General features: G+C 46.3%; 3 protein-coding genes and 1 long non-coding RNA gene across 16 annotated transcripts in view; 2 read left to right on the top strand and 2 right to left on the bottom strand.

The window, feature by feature from the left end:
- cobl (cordon-bleu WH2 repeat protein) overlaps positions 1-5,660 on the bottom strand; it is a 40,719-nt gene extending 35,059 nt beyond the window's left edge. For all 13 annotated transcript variants that reach the window (XM_076970427.1, XM_076970424.1, XM_076970431.1 and 10 more), the window contains exons 1-2: positions 5,523-5,660; positions 4,803-4,937 (exon numbers count right to left, since the gene is read on the bottom strand). In XM_076970427.1, the coding sequence (XP_076826542.1) occupies positions 4,803-4,831 (29 nt within the window). In that variant the 5' untranslated portion in view covers positions 4,832-4,937; positions 5,523-5,660. The remainder of the gene's footprint in view (positions 1-4,802; positions 4,938-5,522) is intronic.
- Positions 5,573-9,220, top strand: LOC143473432 (C-C chemokine receptor type 5-like). Its single transcript, XM_076970432.1, has 3 exons — positions 5,573-5,701; positions 7,374-7,502; positions 8,141-9,220. The coding sequence occupies exons 2-3, from the start codon at positions 7,490-7,492 to the stop codon at positions 9,193-9,195; spliced, it is 1,068 nt and encodes a 355-aa protein (XP_076826547.1). The 5' UTR covers positions 5,573-5,701; positions 7,374-7,489; the 3' UTR covers positions 9,196-9,220.
- A 796-nt stretch (positions 9,221-10,016) lies between these two features.
- On the top strand, positions 10,017-12,932 carry LOC143473672 (C-C chemokine receptor type 4). The gene is made up of 2 exons (XM_076970764.1): positions 10,017-10,775; positions 11,918-12,932. The coding sequence occupies exons 1-2, from the start codon at positions 10,750-10,752 to the stop codon at positions 12,930-12,932; spliced, it is 1,041 nt and encodes a 346-aa protein (XP_076826879.1). The 5' UTR covers positions 10,017-10,749.
- Positions 11,327-15,105, bottom strand: part of LOC143473673 (uncharacterized) — a 28,811-nt gene continuing 25,032 nt past the window's right edge. The window contains exon 3 of the long non-coding RNA XR_013120603.1: positions 11,327-13,629. This is a non-coding gene — a long non-coding RNA (uncharacterized LOC143473673). The remainder of the gene's footprint in view (positions 13,630-15,105) is intronic.

A 15,105-nucleotide genomic window follows, 5' to 3' on the forward strand; every position in this document is an offset into this window, starting at 1 on the left:
CGCGACGGAACAATCACGCCCCCTTCTCCAGGGAGACGGCAGGCCTGCAAACATGCCGACGTCGCCGTCCTGGGATCAATTACTGGCAGACAGCTGGGAGAGGAGCAGGGCTGGGAGAGGAGCAGGGCTGGGAGAGGAGCAGGGCTGGGAGAGGGGAGGTGCAGGGAGGCGCTCGACGGTGGACGCAGGTGGCAGAGAAGAATCACTGTGTTCCAGCACACGCAGCCTCTGTGAGCTGCTCGGTCGACTTAGAGGACCAGGTCACGTGACGCCTTCACACCCAACACTTCCAACACTTACACGTTCTGGGGAGCTCATGAAGTTCTCTATCTCTCTCTCTCAAACAGCAGCACCACTTGCAACAGGCAGCCGTTCTCGTACTCACACATGGTCGGAGAGATTCTAAAAAATCTTATGCCGTCGTTTGCAGCACACGCACTTTTACCCTCACGCAAATACCCCTAAAGCTGCGTTCACACCTGGCATCATCACACGTCCTGGGTGACTGGACCGTAAACAGGCAGGCGACACTAGCGCGAACGAGTTGCCTCCTCTCACAGCTGGCCCAAGGGACCGCGCAACTGGAACGCGAGGAAGGATTCTCAGGACGAGTCTGAAGGAGAACAAACGCTGCAGAAGAGTTACGTAGTAAATGTGCCGAAATAACGTAAGAAATCCGAGCACGAGTCGTCACCCGAGACGCATTCCAAATGCCAGCCCTAAACGACGCATTTCGCCAGTCTCTCGGGATCAGATCACCCGGTACGCATGCTAGTGCAACACGTTTACATGGCCTAAGAAACAAAAAAAAAAACCAACATTGAGATGAAGACGGGCAAAACCCATTTCGCACGCCATCCACTTTGATAGCTACGTCACAGGGAAGTATCCAAGCAACCAATAACATGTTGACAATGTTCACAATGGAGTTACATATTCCTTTAAAGCAAGTTTCGGTGCTTACAGGACAATGTTTCATGCGCATAGAAATAATCCCAATCTTTGGTGTATTGACATTGCTGTGGTTTACCAGTATTCTCTATGCTGTTGTAAGGTGTATTAAAATTGAACTGATTTAAAAAAATCTATTGTTTCTTACAGTAGCATCATCTGTGGAATTGACCAGATGTAAATGAAATGCCAAGTTAAAATGTTGTGCAACTATGTGTTTGTTACCATTTGTTAGACTTGTTTCATTTGGGCTCTTTGGCATTTAACAGATGTTATATCTGTGTGGGAATGGGACCAACCCGAGTCAAAGTCTGTGTTTAATGGCTTTTCGTTTCTCCCTGTTCCCAACTTATCACAAGTCATGTGACTAGATAGCATAAATGAAATGATTCCCTGGCATGCACAGCCTGTGAACAGCTGCTTTCCTAGGCCACGCCCCTCGGCCCCACGCCCTCCCGGACACGGTGAGCCACCAGGTGTGCCATCGCATGGCTGAAAGGGGGCGGAGTGATGGGAGAAGCCTGGGGGACAATGTCAAGGGCTGGGAGAAGAAAAAGCAGGAAGTAAACAATTAGCCTGCTCAACTGGGCGAACTGGGAATACACACCTGTCCCCCGTGGGGCCTCCACACCTTGCTGACATTAAGTGTGCATGCAGTCCCTGCTGCATTAGCACAGTTTAGACGCCCCGCAGGACCACAAACCAACTTCGTTGGCTTATCGATACAGGGCACAACAACCTCGGCGCTCTGCGTTGGGGATTTTTGGGAAGCAGGCATTTCTGTCCATTGCCCCGGCACGTTGAAGCGACCGTGTGACGTTATGTACAAGGTCCACTCCGCGTAGGCATTGGTGGTCCATCAGGCATTTTGAGATCATCAGCGCCGGCTGATTGGTTCTGTGGCGCTGGCTTAAGGGTTGGGTTTTGTTTTTTAAGTTGAACTTTTGTGTTTTTTAAGTTAAGTTGAATTACCTTGATTAGTTGACTTTAATTGATTTAATTAATACAGGGTACAAAAGGGTGCTCCTGTGTGCTGGGGTCACCACACCGCAGGAATTCGGTGTGACACGACCACACCGTGCTCCCAGGGCCTCTTTCATGGCCGAATGTCCTTTTCCGATGAGTAAAAGACACATGTGAGTGAGTGGGTGGTATGTCTTGCTCATGGGAGTGAATTATTTACTGCTGGTGGCCACGCCCACTCCCGGCGTGCCAGGACGACTGCTTGGTGGTTATTCCCCCCCCCCCCGTCGTCCAAAGCGAAAATAGAACGGCATTTTGTACCCTGCCACTCTGCCAAGGAAGGCAAACGCTCATGTTTCACTCCACGAGACATGCATTCATTTACGGAAAGAAGAGACTAAGTTTTTGAAACGCTGCTGAAAAGGGCCACACCTACAGTTTCGCTCGGAACAAATTGCGCCTGGTTCAAGATCATAAAGAAATCTGCTCCTGTAAAATAAAGAAGTGTTATTTTATAGTCTTTTGTTCACCGAGGTCTATTTCTGCACAGGAGGCGTGCCTCCCAGTTCCAGTGTGGGGTGTGGTGTGTGTGTGTGTGGAGGGCTGTTTAATGACACAATGTGGCAGGATAAGACCATCCGTTGTAAAGTCTATTTTCAGATGAAACAGCAGAATGGTGTATGAACCATGCACCCCCATATTTGCACAGGTTTCCATAGAGATCATAGGTTGATAACAGACAGTGGCTTTTATGGAGGGCAGGGGAGCCTTCCCATTGGCCCGGGAGAGAGAGACGTCTGGAAACAGGCTACGCACGTCGAAGGATGGAGCATTTCAACTGCGCGGAAGAACCACAGAGCTCAAGACAGGAAAATTGAATTAATAAGCAACAAGCCTGCACCAGTCTTTCCAATGCTGGAATTCTGAACAAGTCACCTTAGGAAATATGGTCACAATTTTCCTTGTGTTTTTTCTCCTTCCCACATAAAATGGAACTGCTGACAGCTACTCTGGAGTTGTTCAACATTCGGCCTTAAAGTGAAATGACAGAAATGACATGAACGTCAGCATGAATCCAACTGATCTGATTTGCCATTGATCAAACAGTGGTAATTATGAACGTGACCCAGCAGTCATTCTTGGGATGGTTTGCTTCTGGGTTTTGATGGAGAGCACGAGGTTCCCGACATCCAACACCTCGACAGCCAAAACACGCATGCAAAGCTGCCAGCCTTGAGCAGAGTGGTCCACGCTTCTTAATGAACTAAACCAGTTATTTTCGCAGGTTCAGCATGTTCCCAAACTATAGTGTCACTCTTCACAGAGTGGATCTCCTATACATGTACAAAGCAAGACTGGACGTGAAGGTCCTCGTTGACGTCTGAACAACACCAGCAGAGCGCACGCAAGCTGCCCGATTAGCGACGCTGGAGACGGCACACATTAGCTACAGACTGGCAAAACCTCCTCAAGAGACCAAGCCACAAGGTAAAGAAACCCTAAGGAGATGTGTTGAGGCAGCGCTCAAGCCTCAACATACGGGTCGGCACCGTATTTCACATTAAAGCCAAAAGAAACTTTCATTCGCACTGTTGGGATTCATTGATCATCAAGGGCCCTAAGAAGGACACGGCTTGCCACACAAGAAGGTTTGCTGGTGTTATCTTCAGAGATAGGACAAACACACACAGCTGGAAAAGACTAAACAAAAAAAAAACCAAACAAAAAACTCTGGTGTCTTAGTCAATGATTAGAAGCTAGCTGTGCTTTTGCTGCGTTACCCTCAAACCACATACGGGCTCCTTTAAAACACAGGCTGTAATTTTAAAAAGGGGGTCACCAAGTTACAGATCCAAGCATCCACCATCTCAGAATAAAGGCTTGTTCTGCACATTTCTGTAGGTTCTCCATCAGTTTAACATTAGCAAATTAAAAGGGAGATCCAGAGTAAAACTCAAATTATTCAGGCACTGTCAAACATGCATCACATGCATGACACGTGTGTATTAGGGACAAAAAGAAAAAACCCCGGTGTGCACAGCTCAGTGTTCCTGACATTAGCTCAAAGGTTTGCCCACTGACCAAACTCACTTTGCCTTGAGCTAGGGCGTTATGTAAGAGCCAATCTCACATGACCGTCAACACAAACCCATGCGTCTCCTGACCTGAAACAATACACAGCCATTGGGTACATTATCTATTCAGATCATAATTGTTACGTGATCAATATTAATGCAACATCTTTCGCAATAGTCAGACTCAGAGTCTCAACTTTCGGAATAAAACAGAAATGACACAAATGTATTCAATCCCTTTAAAACGCAGACACCGGGAAAGTCTCCTGAATTTATTGCTAATACCCTGACGCTGTGTCATAATCATGACATTCTTCAGATATTCTGGTATAATATTCCACATTGGCAGACTTTAAATAAACCTAACTGGTTAAAGCTTCTGCTATGGAATGGAGTCTGATTACATCAAACAACAAGGGACAGGGGACACAAAGTTCACCGTTGTCCTGTCAGAGAGGGCAGCTCTTAATGGCAGTAGAGCTATTCTATACACCTTTCCGCAAGACAGAAACGTTTACTAAATGTCATACGTAGTTCTTCAACTACACATACATCCTAATTTTTTGCAACAACTTTGCCTGTAAACCTGATCATCAGTTAAACCAGAGAGGTGTACCATGTAATGTCTGACCCATCAATCATTTTCATATCTGTTGCAGTGTCATTTGGGGTGACCAGCCGCCTTGTCCTGAGGAGATAGCATTCAGACATCTTGATATTTCAGTCCAGTCATAGCCTATATGACGGGTTTAGGCATTAAAAAAACTTTTAGTAAAGTAAGTAGTTGAGTAGACCTTCTTCAAAAGCGCTTACCCTATGGGGGGTCTTGTGCTCAAATCCATAATTTGGCAGGGGAGTCGTCAGTGATTAGGACACATCCGCTCGTGTCCTCAAAGCTTCAAACACACCTGGCGGATGCCAGTCAATGTCGGTTGATTCTAACACCACCTACACGAAAGGACGGGAATGAAAAACGGTGTAAACACTTTCAATATCTTCAAAATATAACGGTAGAACATGTCTACTTTATCGACGCGTCTACTTTATCGACATGTTCTACCTCAGAGCATATGAATAGTGTTACGTAGCTTAATTGGCTTAGGATATGTCTTAAGAGATGAAGATATCGGTGACTTTGTTCGCCATGCACATTTTTGCACTCCAAAACAAAACAGTTACACTTTTTTTGTTTGTATAATACACTTGAAGAGCGTGTTGAACACTTTTACAAATATAAAGCTGTCAGAGTTGACAACAGCCATGATTTGTAGTAACACAACCTGGCGTAACGGTGAAGGACGCAGTAGCCCTCACGGGACAAGTCGACGGGACACCTCGCTTAAAACTTCGTTTTAATAGAAATAAAACAAAAAAACCCCCAAAATAAACCAAACAACGCTACACTACGAAACCTTATTCAGAAAAGAGCAGTGTTGCCCCGTTAAACTCGCGTTTCGCCTTATCCCACTGATACAACACCTGCTGGAATCAGAGGCGAACGCGGAGTTACTTTGTGTCGGTGGAGATACTCACACGGGTCGGCGGGTTTCATCTCCATTCGCTCCGCGCTACAACAAGTTCGTCCGGGGACTCAGTAGTCCGTCCACCGCCGCTGCGCCCGTTCAGTCCGCGCCCGCCCTCGTCAGCACGGCCATGTCAATCAGGACAGAGCGGCCAGCAATCACGACACCGTGCTCCACACCGCCGGTCCGGTAGGTCTGTAAACCCGCGTCCGTCTGCACACCGCTGGTCCGGTAGGTCTATAGACCTGCTGTAGAGCGATAGCGAGACTATTAATGGGATTTGTTATACTAAAAATACATGTGTTGACTCGAAAAGGCTCGTAACTGTTATTTACTCGAACGCGACAGTTTATGTAGATTTAAATAATATGGTCTAAAAAAATAGAAAAAAACTGCGAAGTATCTCTCCGATATTCAAAATTTAAAAAGTAATTGCTCCCAGAATCCTTTGCATTAGATAGTCATAGATCTTCGCTGTGATTGGCTGACCATCGTCCAAAGTCCCGCCTTTTTTCCATATATGGGCATTGCCTGGACACTGAAAGACAAATAAAGAAATAAGCAAGACTGGAAGTAGCCAGACTGTCGTTTATTTATTTGCTCACATCTTCTTACTTACACCACCAAACTTTGGGAATATTCTTTGGACTTCTGCCCTTACATAAGCCTTTCAGCTGGAGGAGCCTTTCAAGCTCGGTTTCAAATAATGAAGAACACAAAACTAATGAATTCCTATAGCCACTCGGTCTGAATGATGACTGGTCCTCGGGTTATATAATGAATAATCATGAGTTTATTAAGTTTAGAACTATTTCATTGCTTTATTAATTGAATTAAATTAAACAATTAAATTTTACATTAGTTTTGTACATCATTTGAAGATGATTCCAGGATTAACTGCAGTGTACTAGGGCAAGATAGAGATATTAAAAATTGTGAAAGCGAAGTACACAGTTTACAGAATAAGTTTCCAGAGAAACAATATTTTTAATATCTGTACGCGTGTACATCTCTCTCTCTCTCTCTCTCTCTCTCTCTCTCTCTCTCTCTCTCTCTCTCTCTCTCTCTCTCTCTCTCTCTCTCTCTCTCTCTCTCTCTAATCCATCGTCATGGCCACTAGAGGTCACTGTAAGCGAACGTAAAGAATTAATTTCATAGCCAAGATTGGTCATCTCAGAGCTTGCCGTTTTTTCACTTTTGAGTTTGTCTTTAAAGTGGTCAAAAATTTATCACCAAACTGCATTGGCAAGCAAACACACATGACCACTTCCTCATTCTTAAACGTGTGTACGTGTCTGTGTATGTGTGTCTATATGTGTGTGTGTGTCTATATGTGTGTGTGTGTGTGTGTGTGTGTGTGTGTGTTTTGGGAGGAGCTTTTCAGCTTTTTTTCAACAAGCAGTTGGTCATTAGAGATGGTCTACGGTCATCCTATGTCAAAAGATCAATAGAGCTAAAAGACTCTTCTTTAAAGTAGTCATTTCTAATACTGATGTTTGGTATACTGTAAAACTGAAAATGCATGTCTGAAGATTACCGTAAATGACATTAGAAGTCTATGTTAGTAATAACAGATAGTCTGGTTATTACTTTTTATGTTGTTTTCTATGTATTTTTATGTCATGTTTTTTTAATGCTTGAAATTCCTCCCAGGAAGAAAGTTCCCTCTGTGCTTTGGGGTGATAAATCTACCCTTCTAACCCAAAACAAAACAACAAGACAGTATTGGTGGACTGAAATGCAAACGAACCACATTTTTTCTACCTCCGGTCTCCTTGGTCCAATGTTGCTAAGTCTTGAGTTTTGCATGTGTGAGAGTTGAACCTTTAGCTGGATTAAAAATAGTGCTTTTGTGATTCAGGGTTCTGACGGTGGAGTGAAGGACCGCCCCAAAAAGAGCAACTCAGCCCCCACGCTTAAAAGAGTCTGCAGTGCACTACCACCCTGATTTGCCTGTCATCTCTTCTGCAATTAGGCATGGAACAGACACGTAAGTACATGAGAGCTGTTTCAGTCTGGCCTGCTGTTACACCCCTGCAGTGGGTCGTGATGATAATTATTCTGTTTCCAGGAATTCTGAGAAGTTTCTAGCACTTTTTAAACATGTCAAGATGATGAAGAAGAAACGTGCATGTTTTAACGATACTGATGCTGAAACTGATTCGCGTTGACAGTAACGCTTTTATCACGTGCTGTGTCTTTGTTCCAAAAATGCTTGGTTTTCATGCATTCGTTTCTCCTACTTTTAGTCTGTGTAAAGCAATTTTCAAACGTAGACCATATCCGTACTGGCCAGCAGATGGCGTAGCAGCACAAAATTCAACTTCCCCATTAGTTACGGTATAGTGAGTGAGGAAGGAACTGTCACCAGCTCATCAGTTATAATCTCTTTGTAAACAGATAAGCACATCCTGTGGGTTTTGCATTTCCATCCTAAATGATTAGTCACCGTCCAAATGTTTCATGCCTGGTTGTAACAAACGAATACGGTCTGTTTTATCCCTAAAACATCTCGTATCTCATCCTCTGAGATATGCAAACCCGCTGCTTCAGTGATGTAAAGATGTGGCTTGATATGAATGCATTACTCAGTTGTGCTAATGAGAATCGCTTCTTGTCTTTGTGAAGCGAGTCCCTACAATGACTACTACGACGGCGCCGACGACGACATACACGCGCCGTGCAACAACGGCAACGTGAGAGCCTTCAGCCATGTCTTCATCCCCACCCTCTACAGCATAGTCTTCATCGTGGGCACCATCGGCAACGGCCTGGTGGTGTGCGTCCTGGCCAAGTACCACAAGAGGTCCAACATGACGGACGTGTGTCTCTTCAACCTGGCGCTGGCCGACCTGCTCTTCCTCGTGTCCCTGCCCTTCTGGGCCCACTACGCCGCCATCGCCGAGTGGACCTTCGGCGGGTTCGTGTGCCGTGCCGCCACCGGCTGCTTCCAGCTGGGATTCTACGGCAGCATCTTCTTCATGATCCTCATGACGGTGGACCGCTACGCCGTCATCGTCCACGCCCACACCTCCTTCGTCGTCAAGCACCGGACCGTGAGCTCGGGCGTGGCGCTGTCCGGGTTCTGCTGGGCGCTCAGTCTGGGGGCCTCGCTGCCGAGCATCATCTTCTCCCAAGTGAAGAACGAATCCAGCGGCCTCACGTGTAAGGAGGAGTACCCCGACGGCTCGAAGTGGAGGGAGTTCGGCTGGGTCCAGCTCAACGTGCTGGGTCTGGTCCTGCCCCTCTCCGTCATGGTGTACTGCTACTCCCGCATCATCCCCACCTTGATCTCCATGAAGTCTCAGAAAAAGCACAAAGCCATCAAGCTCATCCTGGTTCTGATCTTGGTCTTCTTTTTCTTCTGGACACCCTACAACGTGGTCATTTTCATGAATTTTCTGCAACGCTTGCCCATGAAATGGATGTCCTCCTGTGAGTGGCACAACGACATGTCCATGGCCATGCAGTGGGTGGAGACCCTGGGTTTCTGCCACAGCTGCCTGAACCCGATCATCTACGCTTTTGTGGGCCAGAAGTTCAGGACTTTGGTCGTGAAGATGCTGAAGCAGTGGTTCCCCGTCTGCTTCAGCAAGTGCAGGACCATCACCAGCCAGCTGTCCGAGAGGAGGAGCTCCACCTACTCGCGCTCCTCGGAAATCTCCACCACGAAAATCATTTAGCTGCAGCGCGCTGAGCTGAGCACTTCACGAGGAGGGGGGGGGGGGGGGGGGGGGGGGGGGGGGGGCGGAGCGTGTCTGCGAGCGTGCGTGCGAACGAGCGTGCGTGCGTGCGGGCCTGCGACCGTGACGTTCACGCCAAGGAAACCATAACTGCAAAATGTACTCAGAATAGCGTCGCGCCTTATTGCCTGGTTTGGATGTTCTGCGACTTGCACGTTGTCCCGTTGTTCATGAGATGTTTTACGTGCTCTTTACGCTTTTGTTCTCTGCGTGGGTGTCCTGTGCGTAGTTTAGCAACTGAATTTTGCAGTAGAAACGAATGTAAGTGATCGAGACTTCAAACGTACTCAGAATTAAACTCTGGGGATGGCAGTGTGCGTCTTGCACGTTTTGGCAGCTAAGTTGTATCTTGTTTACAATGTATAAATGAATGTCGATATGAATCATATGTATTAATACTACTAAAGATATTATGTAAAATAAAGCTTTGAAAATGAAGAATCATGCATTTGCTATATATTTTTGGTTTTGTGCATTTCATGCAATTGTAATAAAGAATCGCCTTGTTAGATGCAAAACTGTTAGAATGTATATTTTTGCAAGGGAAAGTCTTACAGGTGGCTTACGTGGATTTTCTTTGACCACCTGATACTGACATACATATGTACACACATCACCTTTGGAAAAGTCACAATTAATGAAGAATGGTTAGTGTGAACGTGCAGTGTTGAGAATGCAACCGCCGTCCTCTGTGTGGGAGACGAAGCCTTTCTAAGAAAGCTTTTTAAAAAAACACCCGTTTTTCTGGTGAAGATTTTACACAATACACAAAACAATTGAGAATCAGTAAAAACTCCTCTGTATGAACTCCTACTAAGTTTCAGAGTGACTGGCCAGTCACAGGCGGCCGAGACCGAGGAGGTTTCTGAAAGAAAGAAGATTCATTGTGCCATCCGGACCTCTTCTTACTGGAAGGCTGTGCACATTCATTGCTGGCGTCCTGCGCATGACTTCTTAGAAGCTCCTAAATCTGCACGGGTTTGCTACTGCTGGTGTCATCCACCCGGCCAAACGACCCGCGTACTCCCCTGTGACTAAGTATTAATGGTGACATGAAAAGACGGTGTGACCCACTGGGTGTGCGGAGACGTCGGGAGGCCCCTTGACTGTTGGATGCTTGGCGCTGTGTTTTAACAGTAAGCCCGTGGGTGGGGGACCTTATCCACTTCAAAACAGAAATACGGCGTAACGCTGACTGAGTCACGCGGTCTTATCGCTGCTGGGATTTCTGCAGTGCATCCACACGGTGTTGACGCGCAGAGGCAGGAAGTCTCACCTCGACCTTCCCCTGTACATCAGAGGCATGCAAAGAAGCGCACACACGCGCGCACACACACACAAGCACAAAAGCACACTCATACAGGCTTTTTACAGGAAATTTGCTTGAGGTAACATTCAAGAAAAAGACAAAGGCGAAATGCATTTGCCTCAGTCGTGAGCACACACAACTCCAGGGACACCAGTCCCAGCTCCTGACAGGCAGTTTTCTCCACTATGGAGGATGGTGCGTACACAGAAAGGTAAACAACACTTTTCTCTCTCTCCCAGCCTTACTACCTTTGTATCACCTACCACTGAATCAGTTTACAAAGGGATTTTAGCATTTCTGGCTGTTTACAACTTTCGTCTGGGCTCCTGAGGACCTGGTGGAAGCCACAAGGTTAATTTGTACTACAACAGGAACTCCAGTCAAACCACAGTGATAAATGGATGTTAAGAAGCAGAGAGGTGGTGGGCTCTATAAAGGGGCTGTGGTTAGCTGGGTGTCAGGAACACGCGAGCTCTCTGCATGGCAAGGTTCCTCCGAGTAAATGCTGTGGTCGATATTTCTACAGCTGTGGTCCACATTCAAAACAGCTGGGTGGTTGTTGTTGTTTTGTATATTGGTCCATCCTCATCCCTGGACGTGTGCTTGGGTAAGGAGCGCGAAACTGAAGAATAATCGCTAAGATCCAGTTCAGACTAACACTAGTGGATTTGCTGAGGAAGACAGCCGTATCATTCTTGTGTCAAATATTATAATAATTATTCATGTTGTAAATATCATAATGATATCACAGTTCCAAGTGGGCAGTGTTTTTGTTTTTAATTCAACACAGTTTAAAAAGGGCTTAGATGTAATACAGTGCAAATGTAAGGGTACAGACTATGACCCATACATTTTGTTTTAAATATATAAAACTCATCTTAAAGACAGCAAAACAGATTTTTAACAGGAAAATTATTAATTAAAAAACCTTAGTTTCCGTAATAATTTGTACCAGGACACATTTAGTAAGCAATTTCACAGCCAGTTACCCATGTGACATGCTAGAAAACTCTCAGCATGCTACGAAACTCACTTTCCTTAGCTCAGATAACATAATAACTGCTGTCATTGTGCAGCAAATTACTGTTTGTTAAGTATTTTTCCTACAAAGGAACAAAAATATTCCTCTTGGTGGCTTCTGTGTTCAGTGACTCTGTCGTGTGTGCTGTCGAGTTAAACACACCGCGGTCACATTGGAATTAGCCTCCCAGCTGTTCGTTTCTGTGTTCACTGTGCCAACGATACGCTCCCGTGATTCCTGCAGCACGTAACTGGAACATGTCGCATTTCAACCCTGGCTTTCTTTTGATTTGTGTTTTTGCACCTATTAAAGTCTGTTTCTCTTTATGGCAGTGCAACTATGGATACAACATTTACGGACAACTATTATGGGTACAACACGGAACCCTGTACGACGGTCTCGCTCCTGAACCGCTCCGTCGTGTCCACCACCTTCTTCCTGGTCTTCACCCTGGGACTTCTGGGAAACGGCATGGTCCTGTGGGTCCTGCTCAAGGTGATGCGTGTGCGGAGCATGACGGACGTGTGTCTGCTGAACCTGGCCCTGTCCGACCTCCTCACCGTCCTCTCTCTGCCCTTCTGGTTACTTTACAGTCAGGGCTGGCACGCCAGGGCGGACGGCGTCTGCCAGGCCATGGCAGGTGTTTACCACCTCGGTTTCTACAGCAGCATCCTGTTTGTGACGCTTATGAGCGTGGACCGCTACCTGGCTATCGTGCACGCCGTGGCCACCCCCGGCGCCCGCACCCTGCGCTATGGCATCGCCACCAGCGTGGGCGTCTGGGTCGTCTCGTCCTGTGCCGCGCTGCCCGAGGTCATGTTCTCCAGAATGGTGAGCGAGGACAATTCCACGCAGTGCCAAAGGATCTACCCAGCAGGCTCGGTGCTGGTCTGGAGACTGCTGAGGAACTTCGGGGAGAACACGGTGTGTCTCTTCATCTCGCTGCCCATCATGATCTACTGCTACGTCAGGATCCTGCTGGTCCTGCGGAGGACCAGGAACTCCAAGAAGGGCAGAGCCATGAGGCTGATCTTCGCCATCGTGGTCATCTTCGTCGTCTTCTGGGTGCCGTACAACGTGGTCGTGTTTCTGGACACGCTGCAACAGCTGGACATCGGCGCGACCTGCAACGCCTCCGTGCTGACCAAAGCTGCCATAGAGGTGACCGAGATCATCGCGCTGACCCACTGCTGCGTGAACCCAGTCATCTATGCCTTCGTTGGAGAGAAGTTTAGAAAAGGCCTGGCTAACAAGTGTGCCAAATATTTACTCTGTGCAAAGATCTTTCATTCAGTACCAATGCATTCAAAGGTCTCAGACAATGAAACATCTAACACACCTTTGTAATCTGTATTTTAAGCATGTAATATAAGCATATAATTTTTGTTTTTACCAGTTATTGAATGTTCACTTGCAGGACACAGAGTCTGAGATGATTTTTGTTCCATAATTGTGTATGGAACACCATTATCATATTTTCACTGAGGACGAATGTGAATTTTGACAATAATGAGATCTTGCATAGCCTGTCAGAACAATCTCTAGTCTTCAGTCTTCATGTCACTGGTTGTCTGGAAAACCACATATTAGATTAATAGATTAATAGATTTTTCAACGTTTTCTAACTGAACATAGATGGCCGGAAAAAGATGGTGTGTAGACTCTGTGATGGACTGATACGGCCTGCTTTGCTTACAGCAGGGCTGGTGATTTGTGGTTTCAGGGTTTGTGGGCGTTCAAGTGTTTCAGTGCAGGGAGGGAGTGACGTGATAGTGATCGTTTGGAGTGTCTTTCTTCTCCAAGAGTAAGCAATGAAATACAGCTGTGAGCTGGCTTAAAAGCAGACAGGAACCTGGGCTGCAGAACCCAGGCTGTAGAACCCAGGCGGCAGAACCCGGGCTGTAGAACCCGGGCTGTAGAACCCAGGCTCTAGAACCCGGGCTGTAGAACCCAGGCTGTAGAACCCGGGCTGCAGAACCCAGGCTGTAGAACCCAGGCTGTAGAACCCGGGCCGTATCAGTGCAGCTGATAGTTGGGATGTCATCTGTAACACAGCAGAGCGGGAGAATTAGTGGATGAGCTGAGATGGAGCAAAACCATAAACACAGGTGACAGATGAAGGAATAAATGGCCAGGTGAAGGCAATCAGTAATCACAGTGTGTGTGTGTGTGTGTGTGTGTGTGTGTGTGTGTGTGTGTGTGTGTGTGTGTTTATAACAGTCAGCATGTCTCCCATAACATTATAACATCTGACAACCAAACACAGATATAGTCGGTGACAATATAAATAAACCCATAAAGATAGGCATGAATTGACCTATCCTCAAAATTCCCTTTGCACGTGCCGTGTTTTTTGGTTGCAGGACGAGGTAGTAGTTTAGGCCTCAAAAGCCACGAAACCACACAAAGTTCAAGTTTCGCTGCAGTGCATCAAACTGCATGTGCAGGATTTCCTGCCTGTGGCACTTTGTTCTGAAGAACCTTACAGTAAGACTGCAAACGCAAAGAAGCATTTGGAGGATGATTCTTGGAGGAAGTATAAAAGAAATGTACAATACTGCATATTTAACAGGAACGCTGTTCTGTTGTTGTAAATGTGAAAGAAATAAAGTTTTGTTTCATACATATCTGCAAGTATTATTTAGGTTGTGACTTCTTTTTGCAGAAACGGCAAATCAATGGCCACCGGGTCATGGCACCAATTTAAGTACTCTGAGAGAAAACTTCTATACTACACAGCCGTGACTACTGTTTACATGGGCATCCATGTCACAGATGTCAGTGTAAGAAAATGAATGGAGCTCTTATCTCTGTCAAAAATACAGACTTCCTCTTTGAGGTAATTAGAGATTTGATCAACGTTACTGTGAGGATCAGAGACCACATTATGAGACAATAACTCCCACAATGTGTGTCAGCAGGATGTCGCAGTCAAGACTTTCGTCAGAGTCTGTCATGTGTAGCTTTGCCCAGGCTTTTATTGAGCTCACATGACACAGATACATGAGCTTAAAAACAGCACCAGATCACCTAATCGTCAAGGACCCAGATTAGCAGGTTCTGTGTTTTAACTTGCGAGGCCTCCAGGACCGAGGCCTCCATGCGCTGCTGCACACACCAGGGCAGATCCGGCGTGGTAGCTCACTTCCTGTCTGAGTGCGTCGCCTTCAACACCAACACTGATCTAGCATCAGGAAGAATTAAAATGCGTTCCATAAGAGGTTATACATATATGTTCCATAAAGAACATCAAATCATGACTCATCTGACCACAGAACAGAGTCTTCCATTTTGCCACAGTCCATTTTAAATGACCCCTGGCCCAGTGCAAACATCTGAGCTTGTGGAGCTTGCTTAGAAATGGCTTCCTCTTTGCACTGTAGAGTTTCAGCTGGCATACATGCGTAGAAACACTCTGTATGCGACATGGTCGGCAATACTTCGTAAGAGAGGAAGTGTAGGCTTAGGATTTTAAACAAGGGAGGGGAGATGGTAATGAGGAACAGGTGTGGAGTTTTCC

The sequence above is a fragment of the Brachyhypopomus gauderio genome, chromosome 13, assembly GCF_052324685.1.
Source record: "Brachyhypopomus gauderio isolate BG-103 chromosome 13, BGAUD_0.2, whole genome shotgun sequence".
Taxonomy (NCBI): Eukaryota; Metazoa; Chordata; class Actinopteri; order Gymnotiformes; family Hypopomidae; genus Brachyhypopomus; species Brachyhypopomus gauderio.

Excerpts from the sequence above, each read along its gene's own strand:
- LOC143473672 (XM_076970764.1), top strand. The coding sequence starts at position 10,750 with ATGGAGGATGGTGCGTACACAGAAAG. Across the intron at positions 10,776-11,917 it reads GATGGTGCGTACACAGAAAG|TGCAACTATGGATACAACAT; the intron begins GTAAACAACACT and ends TCTTTATGGCAG.